The 18307-nt window shown below is 33.3% G+C and overlaps 2 protein-coding genes across 2 annotated transcripts in view; one reads left to right on the forward strand and one right to left on the reverse strand.

Annotated features, from left to right (window-relative positions):
- Positions 1 to 1042: 1042 nt before the first annotated feature.
- LOC100367139 (uncharacterized) lies at positions 1043 to 13624 on the forward strand. The gene is made up of 4 exons (XM_002739127.3): positions 1043 to 1306; positions 4383 to 5211; positions 8417 to 8555; positions 9502 to 13624. Exons 1-4 carry the CDS (start codon positions 1228 to 1230, stop codon positions 9853 to 9855), a joined length of 1401 nt encoding a protein of 466 aa, XP_002739173.1. The 5' UTR covers positions 1043 to 1227; the 3' UTR covers positions 9856 to 13624.
- The window catches only part of LOC100367282 (rho guanine nucleotide exchange factor TIAM1-like), a gene marked incomplete at its 5' end in the record, with an annotated part of 44184 nt that continues 39378 nt past the window's right edge, over positions 13502 to 18307 (reverse strand). Inside the window, one exon of the mRNA XM_085505288.1 lies at positions 13502 to 17208. Within this exon, the coding sequence (XP_085361414.1) occupies positions 15990 to 17208 (1219 nt within the window). The remainder of the gene's footprint in view (positions 17209 to 18307) is intronic.

The following is an 18307-nucleotide window of genomic DNA, read 5'->3' on the forward strand; positions in this document are numbered from 1 at the left end:
TGATATCTTTAATTTTCTAATTTTGGCGAATATTTTTGTCATTTTTGGTAAAAAGTGATATTTTTGACTTCTTGTTAAAAACGACAAGTCCAATTGTATTGATATTATTACATATATAGGTACTACATGTTGACCTCTCTCAGATTTGTTCATTTTGTAATGATATCTTTAATTATCTACAGTAATTTTGGTGAATATTTTTGTCATTTTTGTTAAAAAGTGATATTTTCTTCTTGTTAAAAACCACAATCATTTATGGTGAAAAATGACATTTTTGAATTTTGGTTGAAAACAGCAAGTCCCATTGCAATGATACTATGCATATTGTTCATTTTCTAATGATATCTTCTGTTCTATAATTAAAATGTGCATTGCAAACAGCGGAGCTATCTCAGCCGAGAGGCTGCTTGTTTTACTTTTGTGAAGCCTTGATTAAATTGGCATTACTGGAGTAATCTCCGATTTGTGGGTTATAGCGCCACCAAGTGTTGAATGTAATAAATCATATACCTAAGAAACACAAACTTTTTCATACACAAAAAGGCCAATATGTGTTGTACTGCTAATTGTTACTGCTAACAGATAAAAAATTTGTTGCTTTTACAAGCCAAATTTATTTGGGATTACAATAGTGCAGAAAATTATATAAAAGAATTAAGTTCTACTGCAGTGCTGTAACAAAAAAATCACAATCTTTAATTCATCGAGATAGTTGCAATAAAATTGTTATTGATTGCCAAAAATTTCACTCAAATTTATTCAGTGGAGAATTGAAAAAAAAAGAGGGAATGGTTTTATAATGATGTTATTGAGTTGTGTGGAAGGTGAAAGATTTAAAAAATATCATGCTAGACACCGAGAAAAACATGTTGGCAATATCAAAAAAATACAAACATACAGACACCATGAAAATTATGCTCTTGTCACACTCTTACAGCCATTCCATAATTTCAAATGTGGATCCCTTATCCAATGTCTTCAAGTCGGAATTTGATCTCGCGATTGAATCGTAGGGGGCGCTCTACCACACTCTTCCTTTTTGTCGCCTCTTTCGTGATGGAGGAGAAAGGATTACTTGCGTGAATGAATATGGATAGTTGTTTATCGTTTAACAATAGCCTGACCTCAACTCATCAAACGTCACGTCGTTTCCCAGGGTACCGCGAGGGCGTTCAGTGCCGCATCGATGCGGTGCCGAGATGAGACCAATTATTTCGACACCCAACGATGGATGACAAGCAACTCGTGATGGCGGAGAAAGCAAAAGCGGGAAGTCTCGATGTTCCTTATCACTGCTACCTGATAGGTAAGTGTGACAATTCTTATCCAGTGTGTTTAAACAAATTACCATATGATTCAAACCAATGTGAAGATGTGATTTTTACTATTTTTTCATCTCAACCAAAAACTCTGTTCAATCGGTTTAATAAATGATTGAACATTTGCGGCGGGAGTGTTGCAGAAGTGGTAAAAAAAAAGATTTGCACAGGAAAAGAAAATTCTGCAGAAATTAATAGCTAAAATAATCTGCAAATCTTGGAGAAGAATTATAAAAAACGAAAAATTAGCTGAAAAATAAGTGAAAAAAAAAATGCACAGTTTTTCTAACAATCACCCTTTCTAGAGTTTCCAATGGATTTATAGACATTGTTCATTGCCAAATGTTCAACATAACGAACATAACAGTTTTTTTTCCAATATTATATCTCAAAAGGAATCCATCACAAATCTAAATTTATTTTAATGAAAAGTAGTGAAAAAAAAATACAATTGGGAGAATTCAACATTTTCTTGGTTTGTAATATTGACTTTTTGTCTTTAAATAGTTTATTTATGCACATATTGAATGATAGAAAAATCATTTTCTAACATTGCAATGAAAATTATATTTTGTAAATCCAGCTGGAGTAGGCAGATTTTAATTTTTGCTTGCTTTGTCTGGGTGTGCTGACATTTTAATCCCAGTGCTCCCTGGGATTGTTATCTCAGATGGAAAAGTTGTGTAATACAAAAATTTATTTTTAGAGTGTGGGTTTCCATATTCTCATTTATAAAATGAAACAGTTGGTAAATTCATATCATTTTCAAAAAGTTTTCTGCACCCCTTAGTTATAATACCAAGGTGCAATTTCAAAAAAGTAGATAGAGGTAAACAGGAACTTTATGAACACCAAAATGGGTTGACCATTACCTGTTATTTTAGGGTGTGAGCAGAATTTATTGGGGGGGAGGTGAGAAATTATTTTGTTTTACTTTTTTTCACCACCCCCCCCAACTTGCTGCATAAAAAATTGGCAGTCCACCCAACCACCACCTATTATTCTCATGACCACCCTCAAATACCCAGTTTTTCGATATGTTTACATTCCATAAAGAATACATGCATCATATCTGTGGCCATATTAAATACTTAAATATGCTGAGATACACATGTATCCCTCATGGGGTTTCCGTCCATGATGTTGGGAAAGCACAGAGAGTCTGTCAAAATGTAAGCACATTCTCCCAATTAACACAACCTTGCAAGTGAAGTTAAAGAACAGAAAGACCTAATTATATGACGACAACCACAATCCCAAACTGTGGACCAACAATGAAATTTGTTATATTGAGAAGAGATTAGATACCCTTGAGAAATGGTTGGAAACAATGTCAAGTCGAGAAAATGATATAACCCACACTCCAACAATTGATGTCTCGCTTCCATAACACTTGTGTTGCATCAACAGAAAAACAAGTTTGAACAAAACGTATAGAAAGAAAAAAGACAAAAGGAGGAATATCAGAAGAAAGAAAAAAAGAGCCATCAAATAGGCGATAATGTTTATTATTATACATCTGTCACTGTAACGCCATAAGTTACAGCGTGCCGCAATTTTGCGATATTTTACGGGGTATTTTCATACTACCATATTTGGAAATGCGAATTCCAAATATAGAATGATTACGTGCGTAAGCGTCCTCTAATAATAAAAACAAACATGGCTGCCACCATGATTTGACCCGACTCCATACAAAGAAGTTCGCTGATTCTGTTCTAAACTTTTTGGATTTCGGCATTTCCATGATGTATCCTTGAAAGGAAAAGATGTATAATAATAAGGTTATTATGAAGATACCTCAAAGTATGCACTCAGACAGTACGCTGTCGCATCAACCTCTGCTGCGCGTCGGTCGATACTGCCGCTGTACTGTCTTCGTGCATACTTTGAGATATCTTCGTAATAACATTATAATATATTGGTTGATGCATACAGCTCTGATATGGGAGAAAAAGTTGTTAAATCTAAATATGGACATAAACCAGATACTGTTATTAGTACTAATAAAATTGCCAAACAGAAGCTGTTGCCCAGGAAACACCTCAATGGTCTAATTTACTTGTGAAACATCAATGCATTTGAGAACCCTGTTAATGATGACAACGTGATTGCAATTTTACAAGCCCGTCAGAAAAAGAAACATGCATTGACTTCAGATTCAGAGTCTGAATGATATTGGTACAAACAATTTCTCCTGTAATAACATGAGAGTTTAATAGAGTGGGTGTTGCATTATGGGAAATTGTGTGCAGACAAGAAAAACATTGTTATAGCAAAGTATATTGAATACAATAAGTGGTACCAGAAAGACATGCATAGTTTGTTAAATCAGGGTGCTAGTTACTATTATTCATTATTTTATATGTCCACATTTCCTCTGTTGCTATCTTTAATACATATTGACAAACAAAGGTTTTATATACATTTAAAATCCACCATAAAAATTTACAATCAAATCACACCCTTTTTTTTGGCCAAAGAACATGTACATGTATACTTATACTGTTGTTTTATGTTTTATTTATTATACTAGTACATTTACAAGTATGTTTTGTTTTTTTAAGTAAAAAAGTGAATCAAACATGACAAATATTGTTATACGTTGTCGTGTTTTAAAATTTCATGACCACCCCAACAGCTGTCATAAAATTTCAAATTTCCCATGACCCCCCCCCCCCCGCCATAAATTTAGCTCACTTTTGATGAATATTTTTGTCATTTTTGCTGGGAAAGGATTGACCAGCTTTGTTATTATTGTTAAAAAGTGATATTTTCGACTTCTTGTTAAAAACCACAAGTCTGATTGCTTTGATATCACATATCTAGGTACTGCATGTGGACCTTTCTCAGATTTGTTCATTTTGTGATGATATCTTTAATTTGCTAATTTTGATGAATATTTTTGTAATTTTTGGTAAAAAGTGATAATTTTGGACTTGTTAAAAACTGCAAGCCTGATTTCTTTGATATTACTTTCATGATCTCAGTTACACGCATACTGCTAACCTGTGCTTTGATTGAATGTTTTGTGTATAAAATATATTTTTCTTGATTCCCCAGATGCGTCATGGGCTGATGTAGTCTTTGCTTTTAAAGAATCAACGTATCCTTCACTGGGAAGAGAGAAGATACTCCAAATGATTCACAAGCAGTGGACACGACCTGAAAATCCCAATTATGTTCTCCCATGTCTGTGTGTGAGGTCTGGTTTTGATTTATACCTGCGCGTTATGAAATATCCCCCAGGGTCTGAAATCATAATGTCTGCTATAAGTATACCTGATATGGCTGTTATTATAAAGCATCACGGTTTGCGACCTGTTCCTATAGATGTCTGTGCCGAGACACTTGGCCCAAAGGTGGATGTCTTAGAAAGTTTGATCACAGAAAAAACTGTGGCTGTTCTGGTAGCTCACATCTACGGGAAGTGGTTCAAAATGGAGGATATTATTCGCATCTCTCATTTGCATAAATTACATGTGCTTGAAGATTGCGCAGAAGGTTTTCACGGGCTTCAAAATGTTGGACATCCGGAGTCCGACCTCGCATTTTTCAGCTTTGGTGTCATCAAGGTGTCTAGTGCATTCGGTGGTGGGATCGTTAAGATTCGCGATGCGAAACTATACAACTCCATGCGAGAATTCCATGCATTATATCCGATGCAGTCTGATAGTGAATACTTGAAGAAAGTTGCTAAATATGCTCTGGTGTTGACAGTCAGTAATGATATGTCAGAACAGATGACAAAATACACCAAACAAACACTTCAAGCCTTGGATATAGACTATAAGCAGGTGTTTCAACAGATGCTAAAAGGTTTCCCAAATGAAATGATTAATAAAATACGTCACCAGCCATCAACTGTATTACTGTATATGGTACATCGAAGGTAATATTCTAATTATACTCAAATTTATACTTTTTGTGATCATTTTATGACAATTTGAGGCAAATTCAAATTTTGTACAGAGCATGTTCCTGCACATATATGCAATGCATTATGGGAGTGAACTTTCCGTTGTATATAATGAGAAACTATTATCACCATGGAAACTGAATTCAAATTTTGTACTACAGAGCATGTTCCTGCACATATATGCAATGCATTATGGGAGTGAACTTTCCATTGTATATAATGAGAAACTATTGTCACCATGGAAACTGAATTCAAATTTTGTACTACAGAGCGTGTTCCTGCACATATATGCAATGCATTATGGGAGTGAACTTTCCATTGTATATAATGAGAAACTATTATCACCATGGAAACTGAATTCAAATTTTGTACTGCAGAGCGTGTTCCTGCACATATATGCAATGCATTATGGGAGTGAACTTTCCATTGTTTGTAATGAGAAACTATTATCACCATGGAAACTGAATTCAAATTTTGTACTACAGAGCATGTTCCTGCACATATATGCAATGCATTATGGGAGTGAACTTTCCATTGTATATAATGAGAAACTATTATCACCATGGAAACTGAATTCAAATTTTGTACTACAGAGCGTGTTCCTGCACATGTATGCAATGCATTATGGGAGTGAACTTTCCATTGTATATAATGAGAAACTATTATCACCATGGAAACTGAATTCAAATTTTGTACTGCAGAGCGTGTTCCTGCACATATATGCAATGCATTATGGGAGTGAACTTTCCATTGTTTGTAATGAGAAACTATTATCACCATGGAAACTGAATTCAAATTTTGTACTACAGAGCATGTTCCTGCACATATATGCAATGCATTATGGGAGTGAACTTTCCATTGTATATAATGAGAAACTATTATCACCATGGAAACTGAATTCAAATTTTGTACTGCAGAGCGTGTTTCTGCACATATATGCAATGCATTATGGGAGTGAACTTTCCATTGTTTGTAATGAGAAATTATTATCACCATGGAAACTGAATTCAAATTTTGTACTACAGAGCATGTTCCTGCACATATATGCAATGCATTATGGGAGTGAACTTTCCGTTGTATATAATGAGAAACTATTATCACCATGGAAACTGAATTCAAATTTTGTACTACAGAGCGTGTTCCTGCACATATATGCAATGCATTATGGGAGTGAACTTTCCGTTGTATATAATGAGAAACTATTGTCACCATAGAAACTGAATTTAAATTTTGTACTACAGAGCGTGTTCCTGCACATATATGCAATGCATTATGGGAGTGAACTTTCCATTGTATATAATGAGAAACTATTATCACCATGGAAACTGAATTCAAATTTTGTACTGCAGAGCGTGTTCCTGCACATATATGCAATGCATTATGGGAGTGAACTTTCCATTGTTTGTAATGAGAAACTATTATCACCATGGAAACTGAATTCAAATTTTGTACTACAGAGCATGTTCCTGCACATATATGCAATGCATTATGGGAGTGAACTTTCCATTGTATATAATGAGAAACTATTATCACCATGGAAACTGAATTCAAATTTTGTACTGCAGAGCGTGTTCCTGCACATATATGCAATGCATTATGGGAGTGACCTTTCCATTGTTTGTAATGAGAAATTATTATCACCATGGAAACTGAATTCAAATTTTGTACTACAGAGCATGTTCCTGCACATATATGCAATGCATTATGGGAGTGAACTTTCCGTTGTATATAATGAGAAACTATTATCATCATGGAAACTAAATTCAAATTTTGTACTACAGAGCGTGTTCCTGCACATATATGCAATACATTATGGGAGTGAACTTTCCGTTGTATATAATGAGAAACTATTATCACCATGGAAACTGAATTCAAATTTTGTACTACAGAGCATGTTCCTGCACATATATGCAATGCATTATGGGAGTGAACTTTCCGTTGTATATAATGAGAAACTATTATCACCATGGAAACTGAATTCAAATTTTGTACTACAGTGTGTTCCTGCCCATATATGCAATGCATTATGGGAGTGAACTTTCCGTTGTATATAATGAGAAACTATTATCACCATGGAAACTGAATTCAAATTTTGTACTACGGAGCGTGTTCCTGCACATATATGCAATGCATTATGGGAGTGAACTTTCCGTTGTATATAATGAGAAACTATTATCACCATGGAAACTGAATTCAAATTTTGTACTACAGAGTGTGTTCCTGCACATACATGCAATGCATTATGGGAGTGAACTTTCCGTTGTATATGAGAAACTATTATCAACATGGAAACTGAATTCAAATTTTGTACTACAGAGCGTGTTCCTGCACATATATGCAATGCATTATGGGAGTGAACTTTCCGTTGTATATAATGAGAAACTATTGTCACCATGGAAACTGAATTCAAATTTTGTACTACAGAGCGTGTTCCTGCACATATATGCAATGCATTATGGGAGTGAACTTTCCGTTGTATATAATGAGAAACTATTATCACCATAGAAACTGAATTCAAATTTTGTACTACAGAGCATGTTCCTGCACATATATGCAATGCATTATGGGACTGAACTTTCCGTTGTATATAATGAGAAACTATTATCACCATGAAAACTGAATTCAAATTTTGTACTACAGAGTGTGTTCCTGCACATATATATAAAGGCTTGATGGAAGAAAACTTTCCATTGTTATAATGGAAAAATATTGTCTCCATGGAAACTGACTAAATTTTCTATATATGGTCTATAATTTACATCATAGAAACCAGTATAAAAATGCAAATTTTAACCATTTTTCACGACATTTCAGACTCTTGTATCTTGGAAAATTGCCAAATATATAATTTCAAAACTTATTGTAGTTGAATCATTTTGAAAACAACATCAAATAAATGTATAACAAATATTTAAATTCAGTACTATCACAAGTATCACTTTGAAATAAAGTAAATGCATGAACAACCCAGAGATGTAATGATATTGATTTTGAAGTGGTATTTCCAGACAAAATCCCACACCAAGAAGAGAGGACTTGAGCTAATAAGCAATTAATTTGCTAAAAATTATAACAATTCACTGAAAATTACATTTCTTGCAAACTACGCGAGAGTCTGGGCATGATGAACCCTGTCATATGGAGAATTTAAAACAACTTCATTGTCTTGATATTTCAGAGTTGCCAACTTTGACATAAGGACTTGTGAGATGACTAACAAGAAAAGTACATATGTGAAAGATAGACTACCTAGTTGTGTGGGACTTATTGGTACTAAGGCAGAAATACAAAATCACTGGTTGTTTCCAATTCTGGTGGTAAGTGGCGAGAATTCGTATGTAAGCTTTTTTAGCTCCACTGTCGACTTTGTCAAGTGGAGCTTATCATATGAGTGATTGTCCGTTGTGGTCGTCTATGTCAGTGTTTCACTTTTTCGTCTTCTTCTTGAAAACTACAAGCCTGAATGCTTTGATACTTAGTGTATATGTACCTTGGATAGACCTCTCTTAGATTTGTTCATTTCATGATGATATCTCCAATTCTCTAATTTTGATGAATATTTTTGATAAAAAGTGATATTTTCGACTTCTTGTAGAAAACCACAAGTCCGATTGCTTTTATATTACATATATAGGTACTACATGTGGACCTATTTTAGATTTGGTAATTTTGTGGTGATATCTTCAATTATCTAATTTTGATGATTATTTTTATCATTTTTGGTGAAAAGTGATTTTTTTTGAATTCTTGTTGAAAACAGTAAGTTCCATTGCTTTGATATTATACATATTGTTCATTTTATAATGATATCTGCTGTTCTTTAATTGAAATGTGCATTGCTAACACCGGAGCTATCTCAGCCGACAGACTGCTTGTTTGTATTTACATTTCTCATATAGTGTATAAATAAACAGATATGTCCAATTAAATAATATTGAAACTCAAAATCCAAATTTTGTAGTAGTGAAAATTTGTCTGGGGTCTCATGACGTGGAATGGCAGCAACATTTGGATAATTTTCAAGTTGTGCGCTCGTCCCTTAATAAACATGAGTTTTGGAGCTAAGCACCCAGGACACTAAAGAGAACGAGTATGATATACCGGGGGTTAAGATTTAATGCTACAAAGATTTAATAGGTAGGGAGCCTGCTTGCAGTGGCAAGGCGCTTGCCATGATTGAAAGTTTTAATGATGTCCATGTACGTCTTAGTTTGCCGGTAATTTATAAAATTTATTATCCTATTATTGTTGTTTCTTCACCAGCACAATCCTAAAGAAGTGTGTACAGAATTGAACAAACTTGGTGTAGACGCATTTCAGGGATCCACCTCGCTGTCTGTTATAGAACCATCAAATGGTAACAATATTATCAATTACCTTAGCGATCTGATTACACACTACCCGAAAGAAGCCAAGTTTATTCTGGATCATGTGCTATACCTACCGGTACACCGCCAGGTGCCTTACCACCATCTGGACAGGATCATACTCGCTATGGAGTTGGTGATGAATAAGCTCGCGTATGAGAAATTTTGCATCCCGCAGTTTGACTCTGAACAGATGTTTGTCAAAGACTCACCATCAAAGAAAGTTCCACATAAGATGTCAAAATTGTGAACTTTGGGTTTATTTATTTATTTATTTATATTATTTATTTATTTATTGATTTATCTATTTATTGATTGATTGATTTATTTATTTATTTATTTATTTATTTATTTATTTGAGCTACCAACAGGTTTCCCCAATTACAGGCACTCATAAAATACAACTACAAAAATAATATAAAATAAAAAGAAAGACCCAAATCTCAACTTATAGCATTTAAAACAGATGTCTTCAAAGAAGATAGACTCGTAAAAATGTTTACTGAATCAGCAATATAAATACAATTTAAAAAGTCAAGACATCAAGGGATAAAGTATATTTCCTGGGATTATTGTGACAAAAAAGTTCCAGGTGTTTGTAAGATTTCATATTAAGTGATCATAGTTTGGTGTAGGATTGATCATATTTTCATTAATTAATATACATACATTTTTCATGCATAGTAGTAATACCCATAGTTTTGTTGTTGGGTGTGTTAAAATATATGCTAAGTTTGCGAAATCCTGTATTCTTTACCAAAAATATTTATAGTACATGTTATGATTATTATTACAGCAGTTTGAGGTTGTTAGAATAGTTTAGGTGAACATACATGCATATAAATGAGCTTAATTTACATAATTAATGTTTTAAATAACTGTTATAGCTTTTCAGATACTATATGTAAGGGACAAGTGCAAGATCAATTACTTTTTAGCTCCGCTGTCGATTTTGTCGAGCGGAGCTTAACATATGAGTGATTGTCCTCCGTCGTCGTCGTCCGTGTCAATGTTTTACTTTTTCGACTTCTTCTTGAAAACTACAAGCCTGAATGCTTTGATACTTGGTGTATATGTACCTTGGGTAGACCTCTCTTAGGTTTGTTCATTTCATGTTGATATCTTCAATTCTCTAATTTTGGTGAATATTTTTGTCATTTTTGGTAAAAAGTGATATTTTTGACTTCTTGTTAAAAACCGCAAGTCCAATTGCTTTGATACAACATATATAGGTACTACATGTGGACCTCTCTCAGATTTGTTCATTTTGTGATGATATCTTCAATTCTCTAATTTTGGTGGATATTTTTGTAATTTTTGGTAAAAAGTGATATTTTCGACTTCTTGTTAAAAACCAAAAGTTCAATTGCTTTGATATTACATATATAGATACTACATACCTTTCTCAGATTTGTTCATTTCGTGATGATATCTTCAATTCTCTAATTTTAGTGAATATTTTTGTCATTTTTGGTAGAAAGTGATATTTTCGACTTCTTGTTAAAAACTGTAAGTTCGATTGCTTTGATACTATACATATTGTTCATTTTCTAATGGTGTCTTCAGTTCTTTAATTGAAATGTGCATTGCTAACAGCGGAGCTATCTCAGCCGATAGGCTGCTTGTTAATAGTAGTTATCAAGTGCATATTAACAACCTAATTTGCATATTAATTATTTTCTCTGAATCTGCAATATGGATTCTTTTTAGTGCAAATATTTCATAAAATTCATAATTTGATTAGTCTAAAAAACATATTTAAGTTTTATAATAGTACGCTGTCGCATCAACCTCCGCTGCGCGTCGGTCGATACTGCCGCTGTACTGTCTTCGTGCATACTTTGAGGTATCTTCGTAATAACCTTATTATTATACCTCTTTTCCTTCCAATGATACATCATGGGAATGCCGAAATCCAAAAAGTTTAGAACAGAATCAGCAAACTTGATGGTGTGGAGTCCGGTCAAATCCTGGTGGCAGCCATGTTTGTTTTTATTATTAGAGGATGCTTACGCGCGTAATCATTCCATATTTGGAATTCACATTTCCAAATATGGTAGTATGAAAATACCCCGTAAAATACCGCAAAATTACGGCACGCTGTAACTTATGGCGTTACGGTGACAGATGTATAATAATATTTATTACAGTATTTATAACAGCTTGGTCCTCAGAATTTGTTTACATTGAAATTCATTTAGACCGAAGACATAAGGAATAAAGATTTGGAACAGTGTGTCCTCTAACAAAACTCATTTCATGAATCAAAATAAAACCCCCGAAATAAAGTTTATTCAGCTTGTTGACTTCTTTGTGGAAGTTAATTGGTCTTGAAAAAAAAATACAATTATATTTGACCGTATAGGTACTATTGAGGCACAAACAAAATTGTTGTGATCCTATTTTCTTGATTTTTTAACTTCTTTTGTTTATAAAACGCGAGTTTCATATTACCAAATTCCATAACTATAAGATGTTTTTTAATATCACTATATCAATGTATGATTTTATGTTTTGATGACCTGATAGTGAATTAGAATCACAGCAAATCTCTGTATGTCCATGTATGTCATCGGATTAGAGAGCACACTGATTTGAAAGTGAATGGCATAGATTGTTTTAAATTTAAGATTTATTTTCGCTGGAATTAATTTTCACTGAAAAGGCTTTTTGGGCGTTTTGCTTGAAATTTATTTTCACTGATTTTTGATGAGTTTAATGTAAAATATAGGAAAAAAAGTATATTTGCTGGATTTTATTTTCACGGAATCATGCCTTCAGCGAAAATAGCGAAAATAAATTCCAAGCGAAAATAAAGTATTCTACAGTAGCTAATCTACATACAGTACAATGACAAAAATACATATCAGTACATATACCGGTATTGACTGGCTAACTGCAATGACAAAAGGTCAAATAACACTATTAAAATTCACTCTGCATACTGCCATTGATGGCTTTATATGAATGTAAAGATGAGATGGACAAATACAAATATTCAAAAATATAATACGAGACATACTAGCAAATTAAATGAGTTGTTTAGATAAAAGAAAAACAAATTTGTTTTTAAAAGGTGTTTGTTTCACAATGCATATGCACATAAACTGGGTCCCATTTTAACTAAGATGCCAAATTTGATAGTTGCGTCATATCAATGGCCAAAAAAGAAAAGGCACTAGGTTTCCAAGATAATTTCTGAGGACTGAGATCAATCCAGTAATTAGTGCATATCAAACTCCACTAGGAGAGAACATTGGGTTTTGATAAAATCATAATTCTCAAACATACCTGATGTGACTAACTGTTCGTTAATTATTTTTATTAGGAGATTGGAGCTAGATTTGACGCATCTTTAACATAATACATAGCAAATCAAGTGCCAGCTGTGTCTTTAATACAGGGGTAAATATTACAGTAAAATGACTAATTTTCACTGGGTTTAAATTTTGCTGATTTACAATTTCAGGCATAATCACGGTTTTATCATTTAGATAATGTGTTCAATACTCAATTTAACATATTCACTGGGTTTTAATTTTGGGAATTTTTCTGTCAGCAAAATTAAAACCCAGTGAATAATTAACCCTTTTACAGTAAGTCGTATTGGATGTGTCCTTCAATTAAAATGCCTATTCCAATCATGTTAAAATTGAAAATGTTCAATTCAAAAATACCACTTTTGTCATGAAGTGGCAAAACAAGAGAAAGGTTGATATAAAAGCTGCCTGGCTTACCTGGAATGGAATATTAAAGAACATTTAAGCAGATTAGTTGGGTATTGTTAAAAATAACACCTGCAAAAAGTCAGTACCCTTTTATGACAAGCCATGATGCATTTTAGCAAAAAAACACCAATCAGAAAATAACACTCTAATAACGCTCTATAATACATATGCCTTCAATATAATTTATTTGTAAAAATTACAGAAGTATATATTACAAATGTATGTAGTACCTGATACTGTAGAAATAACACAAGAACTTTGGTGAAAAAAATAAAAATGTGATACAACATATATGGCTTTGTAATGTCTCAAGATAAAATGTACAATACGTACAATTTCCGTTCAACTGCAAGATCTCGTGAGTTGCCGATCTTTGACAGGGGAATATTGAGTTTGAATACCATTTGACATATCTCCCTTTGTCATAATTTCGTGAAACATGCTTGGAACATTGCCAACATTTTACAAGATTTGCTATTATTCAAGTAACAATATTTTGTTTCATCAGTTATGCTACATTGTTGTCCAATGTAAACTTGACAACTGCTTTAAATATGACGAAGATATTCATAACAGTTTCGGACACGTCCATTTTAACAAACATCTAAATTCTATCGCTTTCCCTGTCAGATTTAATTTTTTCACCACCAGTTTCCTCTTTTCATCACAAATTCACAAAATGCTCCCGTTTATTAGTCTGCCCTTATCTTCAGAAGACTGGAACAAAACTGGCCACATTTTTGTAAATTTAAAAACTGAAAATTAACTCAAATTTTGTCTGGCTTTAAACTTAGGGTTCATTTCCAGAAATATTGAAGAATATGAGGAAAAATTGCAGAAAAATTTGAGTGAGAAAGTCTAGTGATAAAAAAGTTAATATTTTTGTTGGCTTATGATGTACTTTAAATACTGTGGAATACTTTATTTTCGCTGAAAAAGCTTTTTGGGCATTTTGTATGGAGTTTATTTTCACTGATTTTTGATGAGTTTAATGTGAAATGTAGGAAAAATTGTATATTCGCTGGATTTTATTTTCACTGAATCATTCCTTCAGCGAAAATAGCGAAAACTAGTTCAAGGCGAAAATAAAGTATTTTACAGTAGTGAAAACACAGTATTGACTGATTATGTTTGTTAAAATACAACCTTTGATACTAAATCCATCTTTGCAATTTATACATCATGATAAAAGCTTGGAAGCTTGTTTATATGACAGGTAAACAAACATTTCAAATGGAAGATAATTGAATATCACTGTAACCACGGTGACCATGTGCGTTGGGATCCAAAGATGAGAAAATTAAAAGCAGATAGTGTAAATAAATAGTATAAAAACATGTATCAAAATAAATTCACCCCTGGCATACATTCCAGCAACAAACAAAACTAAACATACTAAAAAAATCAATATATAATACACACAAGTTATACCTGGTATTTGCAGTACTGCAAGAATTAAAAAAACTTTAAAATATTTTAAAAAGAATACTTTTAAGGCATTCTTCAGAGCAGACAATCCAATAAACTGCCACTGATGTGCAAACCTTATAAATACAGAAAGAGAAAACAAAACAATAGATATTTTTAGGGCAGGGGATAAAAATGAACGAGTCAACAATTTGCACTAGATGCAGATCAGTATGGAAATAGCGCCCTCTATGATGAATGTTGTGTAGGAGGGAGATACAGATTTCAACCAAACCTCTAATCAAGCCCTACAAACGTACAGTAAAATAAACACATTTCAAATACTTGTACATAATCTACCCAATATATTATTGATAAAATATTATGATTTTACATTTGTTGAAATATATAATATTACCTTGTATGTTTCTTACTGTGTGTGTATATATATATATATATATAAATATCCTTCACTTTTAAATTCAAGTTTATTTCAACATAAAATATAATTATCATTTAAATCTCGGCTGGCAATGATCGATACAGTTGCCATAACAATCTGTGACAGTTAGTACCGAAAGCAGAACAAAATATGTGATTAAGATCAGGGCTGATATTGGAAAAATGGAAAAGACGAATCCGAATCCAGGACATGGCTGATTCAAAATATTGGAAGCACAATTGTTGAATGTATGATGGGGTGGGGGTAGGGGTATCGTTTCAATTTGGTGAGCATCAATTTCCAACATCAACACAGTGCACTGCAAATAATGCCAAAATACAGCTGTCAATTTTATTAATGTGTGATATTTAAAAATATACAATTTCACACTATTGGTGCCAGTGTTTGTTTGCAGAGTTTATGTTCATGACATTCCCCTGAAAGCATGCAACTTCCATAGTTGTAACAGTCACACTGATTTTTCAATGTGATATTCAGTTGCCTTGTGTAATTTAAAAAAAAAAATCATTAAAAAAAAAAAGTTGAAAGCCACATCATAAGGCGACTTGAACACAGTGTCATTGTAAATTCTGTTACATTGCACCATAATATTTTCCATTATTTGTCCCTTCAAAATTTTCCTGGACTTTTTCCACATTATTTCTTTATTAATGTTTGACCAAATGGAGGTACCAGTAATTTTTTACACAGTTGACATGTCTTGATCAATTTTCTTGAAAAAATATGAAAAAATGGGGGTTTATTTTTGTGAAAGATAACAAAAATGGACTCATGCACGTTCAACAATCAGCATTCAGTCTGGTCCTCCTCAAGTATTAAATCCACAAAGGAATTTTCAGTCCTGTAATTGTATCTTGGTGGTTCACAACGAATCGGTGTCTGTGTAGTCTTTTTAACTGCTGCATGATCTTGCCTGAAAATTTGCTCATCTTCCACAATGATCATATCACTGTAAATGGGGTCATTACTGTTTATAAAATCCATTCTTTGGTTGACTGACTGAACAGTGATGTTGTCGTACTGTTCATCATGACTTCCTGGCAGAGTAACACTTGGTTTGCTTGAATTAGGTTTCTGGCCAATGTTGCGCGTTGGCAGGAAAGAAGACAGTGTGACATTTGTAGTCCGTGGATTTGACGATGAATCAGAGAGTATTAATCTACTACTACTTTCACTTGTCCATTCATTTGCATATGGGACGTGATTGGACACAGATTTAGTTGTGGGGCCTGCCCATGAATTCCTGATAATTGGAGGACTGTTCTGTGCAATGTATTCAGAATTGCTTGATACAACTTGTTCAAAATTATCCTGCGGTGAATTTTCAGAAGAGTTCACAAAAAATATTTCATGACTGGTTTGCACATCAGGTTCAGATTGCTTTTGTTCGTCAGGGTCAATGCTGCCGTGTGTGGCATTTTCAACAATTTGTGGTACACAATTTTCAACATGGTCATGTAGGTTGTTTTCAATAATTTCCCGTGTAGAGCGTTCAATGCTGTGCTGAACAGTCTTTCCAACATAGCTATGTGAATTATTTGCAATACTGTCTGGAGCAGTATTTTCAACGCTGTGAGACACAAGATTGTCAACATCATCATTTCCCGGTACATTATTTAAAACACTGTCCTGTGGAGTGTTTTCAACATGGTTATGACTATGACTTTCAATGATTTCCTGTGTAGTTTTCTCAATGTTTTCCTGCGCAGTTCTTTCACAATTATTTTCTGCAGAAGGTTCAGTTTTTATACTCGATTCATTTTCCACTGCTTTTTCCTTATCTTCAGATTTCTTGTGCGTTTGCGGAGTAGAAAATGGCCGCCGTCTTCCCAGTCGTCTTCCTTTATTAAGACCTTCAAATCTTTTCCCACCATATGGGGTGTATGTTTTCGGTTTCCCAATCGGCTGTTTGACATTAGTTGTTGGCGTACTGTTTTTATAACGGTTATAATCTCGTAAAATCTGACGAATAGACTTTAGGAATGAATTTTTGTCTTCTGTTGTACTGAGAAAATTAAAACAAAACATTATAAATAAAAAAAAATTAGTTGCTATGGTTAATATGAAAACATCTTTCATAAAATATCAGAAAACATGAAGAAATTTGTTGCCGTTATAATTTTATTGATGTGAGAAAAAATGACTATCCTGTCCCAATTTCCCTTTCCCAATTTTGGTTCAACAATTTTTATGTATTTTTTATTATTTTTCTCAAATAAATATAATTTTCCATTGCCAACAAGTGAAAGGTGACAAAAGTTGACCTTTGTGTTTTGAGGGATTGAATCGTGTAAGTTTATAACAGTGACAATTTATCTGTAGTACTTGACACATGAACACATTAATTATAAAATGAAAGTAAAATACCACAGGTGTTGCAACCCTTGTTGTTCAATATTGTAAACACTGTCTATTTTTCCAAAAAAAAATTCAGACAACACATTGACACTTTAACCCACACCAAGACAGCATGTGTGATTAAACAATACGTGATTTTTTCTTCACTACAATATCTTGCTTATTGCGTGTAAGACGTGGACTGAACGTTTGCCACAAAAATCGAACGAATTGATTTACTTCTTCTTCTTATTTTTTTTTTTTTTCAAAGTTTAATATGATTGTCCAAATTCTGATTTTTCAGAGGGAAATATGGCACTTTTACTATATCAAAACTGAACAACATCTAAAATGACTGGCACATAATTAAGCGAGGAAATACATAAAAATTACTTGTGTTTGTCAAATCCCACACAATGTTTTGACGTCACTATGGTGATCACCTTTGTTTGTTTTGTATTTGTTTTCTCACATAACGCTGAATCTCACAGAGAACGGGAAATGAACTATTATGATTTACGTAAACCAGGATCGGGTGTTACGTAACCAAAGTATATCTGACGACCTATAGTGAATTGTCATGCATTAATTATACAATATCGCACATGGATCTGTGCAGTGTGTTTCCTACTCTGTGAATCATCAAACACAAAGTATGTGGTTCCAGTTTAAACATTGAATTAAGGTCTCATGGGTGCCAAATTTAATCAAGAGATAATTCTTGATGCACAACTGGAAAGTAAAGATAAGCCTTACATTCAAGTATA

Source organism: Saccoglossus kowalevskii, chromosome 11 (genome assembly GCF_978046115.1).
Source record: "Saccoglossus kowalevskii chromosome 11, keSacKowa6.1, whole genome shotgun sequence".
Classification (NCBI taxonomy): domain Eukaryota; kingdom Metazoa; phylum Hemichordata; class Enteropneusta; family Harrimaniidae; genus Saccoglossus; species Saccoglossus kowalevskii.

Bases quoted from the DNA above. Each gene is read 5' to 3' on its own strand.
- LOC100367139 (XM_002739127.3), top strand. From the start codon at position 1,228: ATGGATGACAAGCAACTCGTGATGGCGGAGAAAGCAAAAGCGGGAAGT. The intron at 1,307-4,382 runs GTAAGTGTGACA...TTGATTCCCCAG, and splicing joins TTATCACTGCTACCTGATAG to ATGCGTCATGGGCTGATGTA. The intron at 5,212-8,416 runs GTAATATTCTAA...TTGATATTTCAG, and splicing joins CTGTATATGGTACATCGAAG to AGTTGCCAACTTTGACATAA.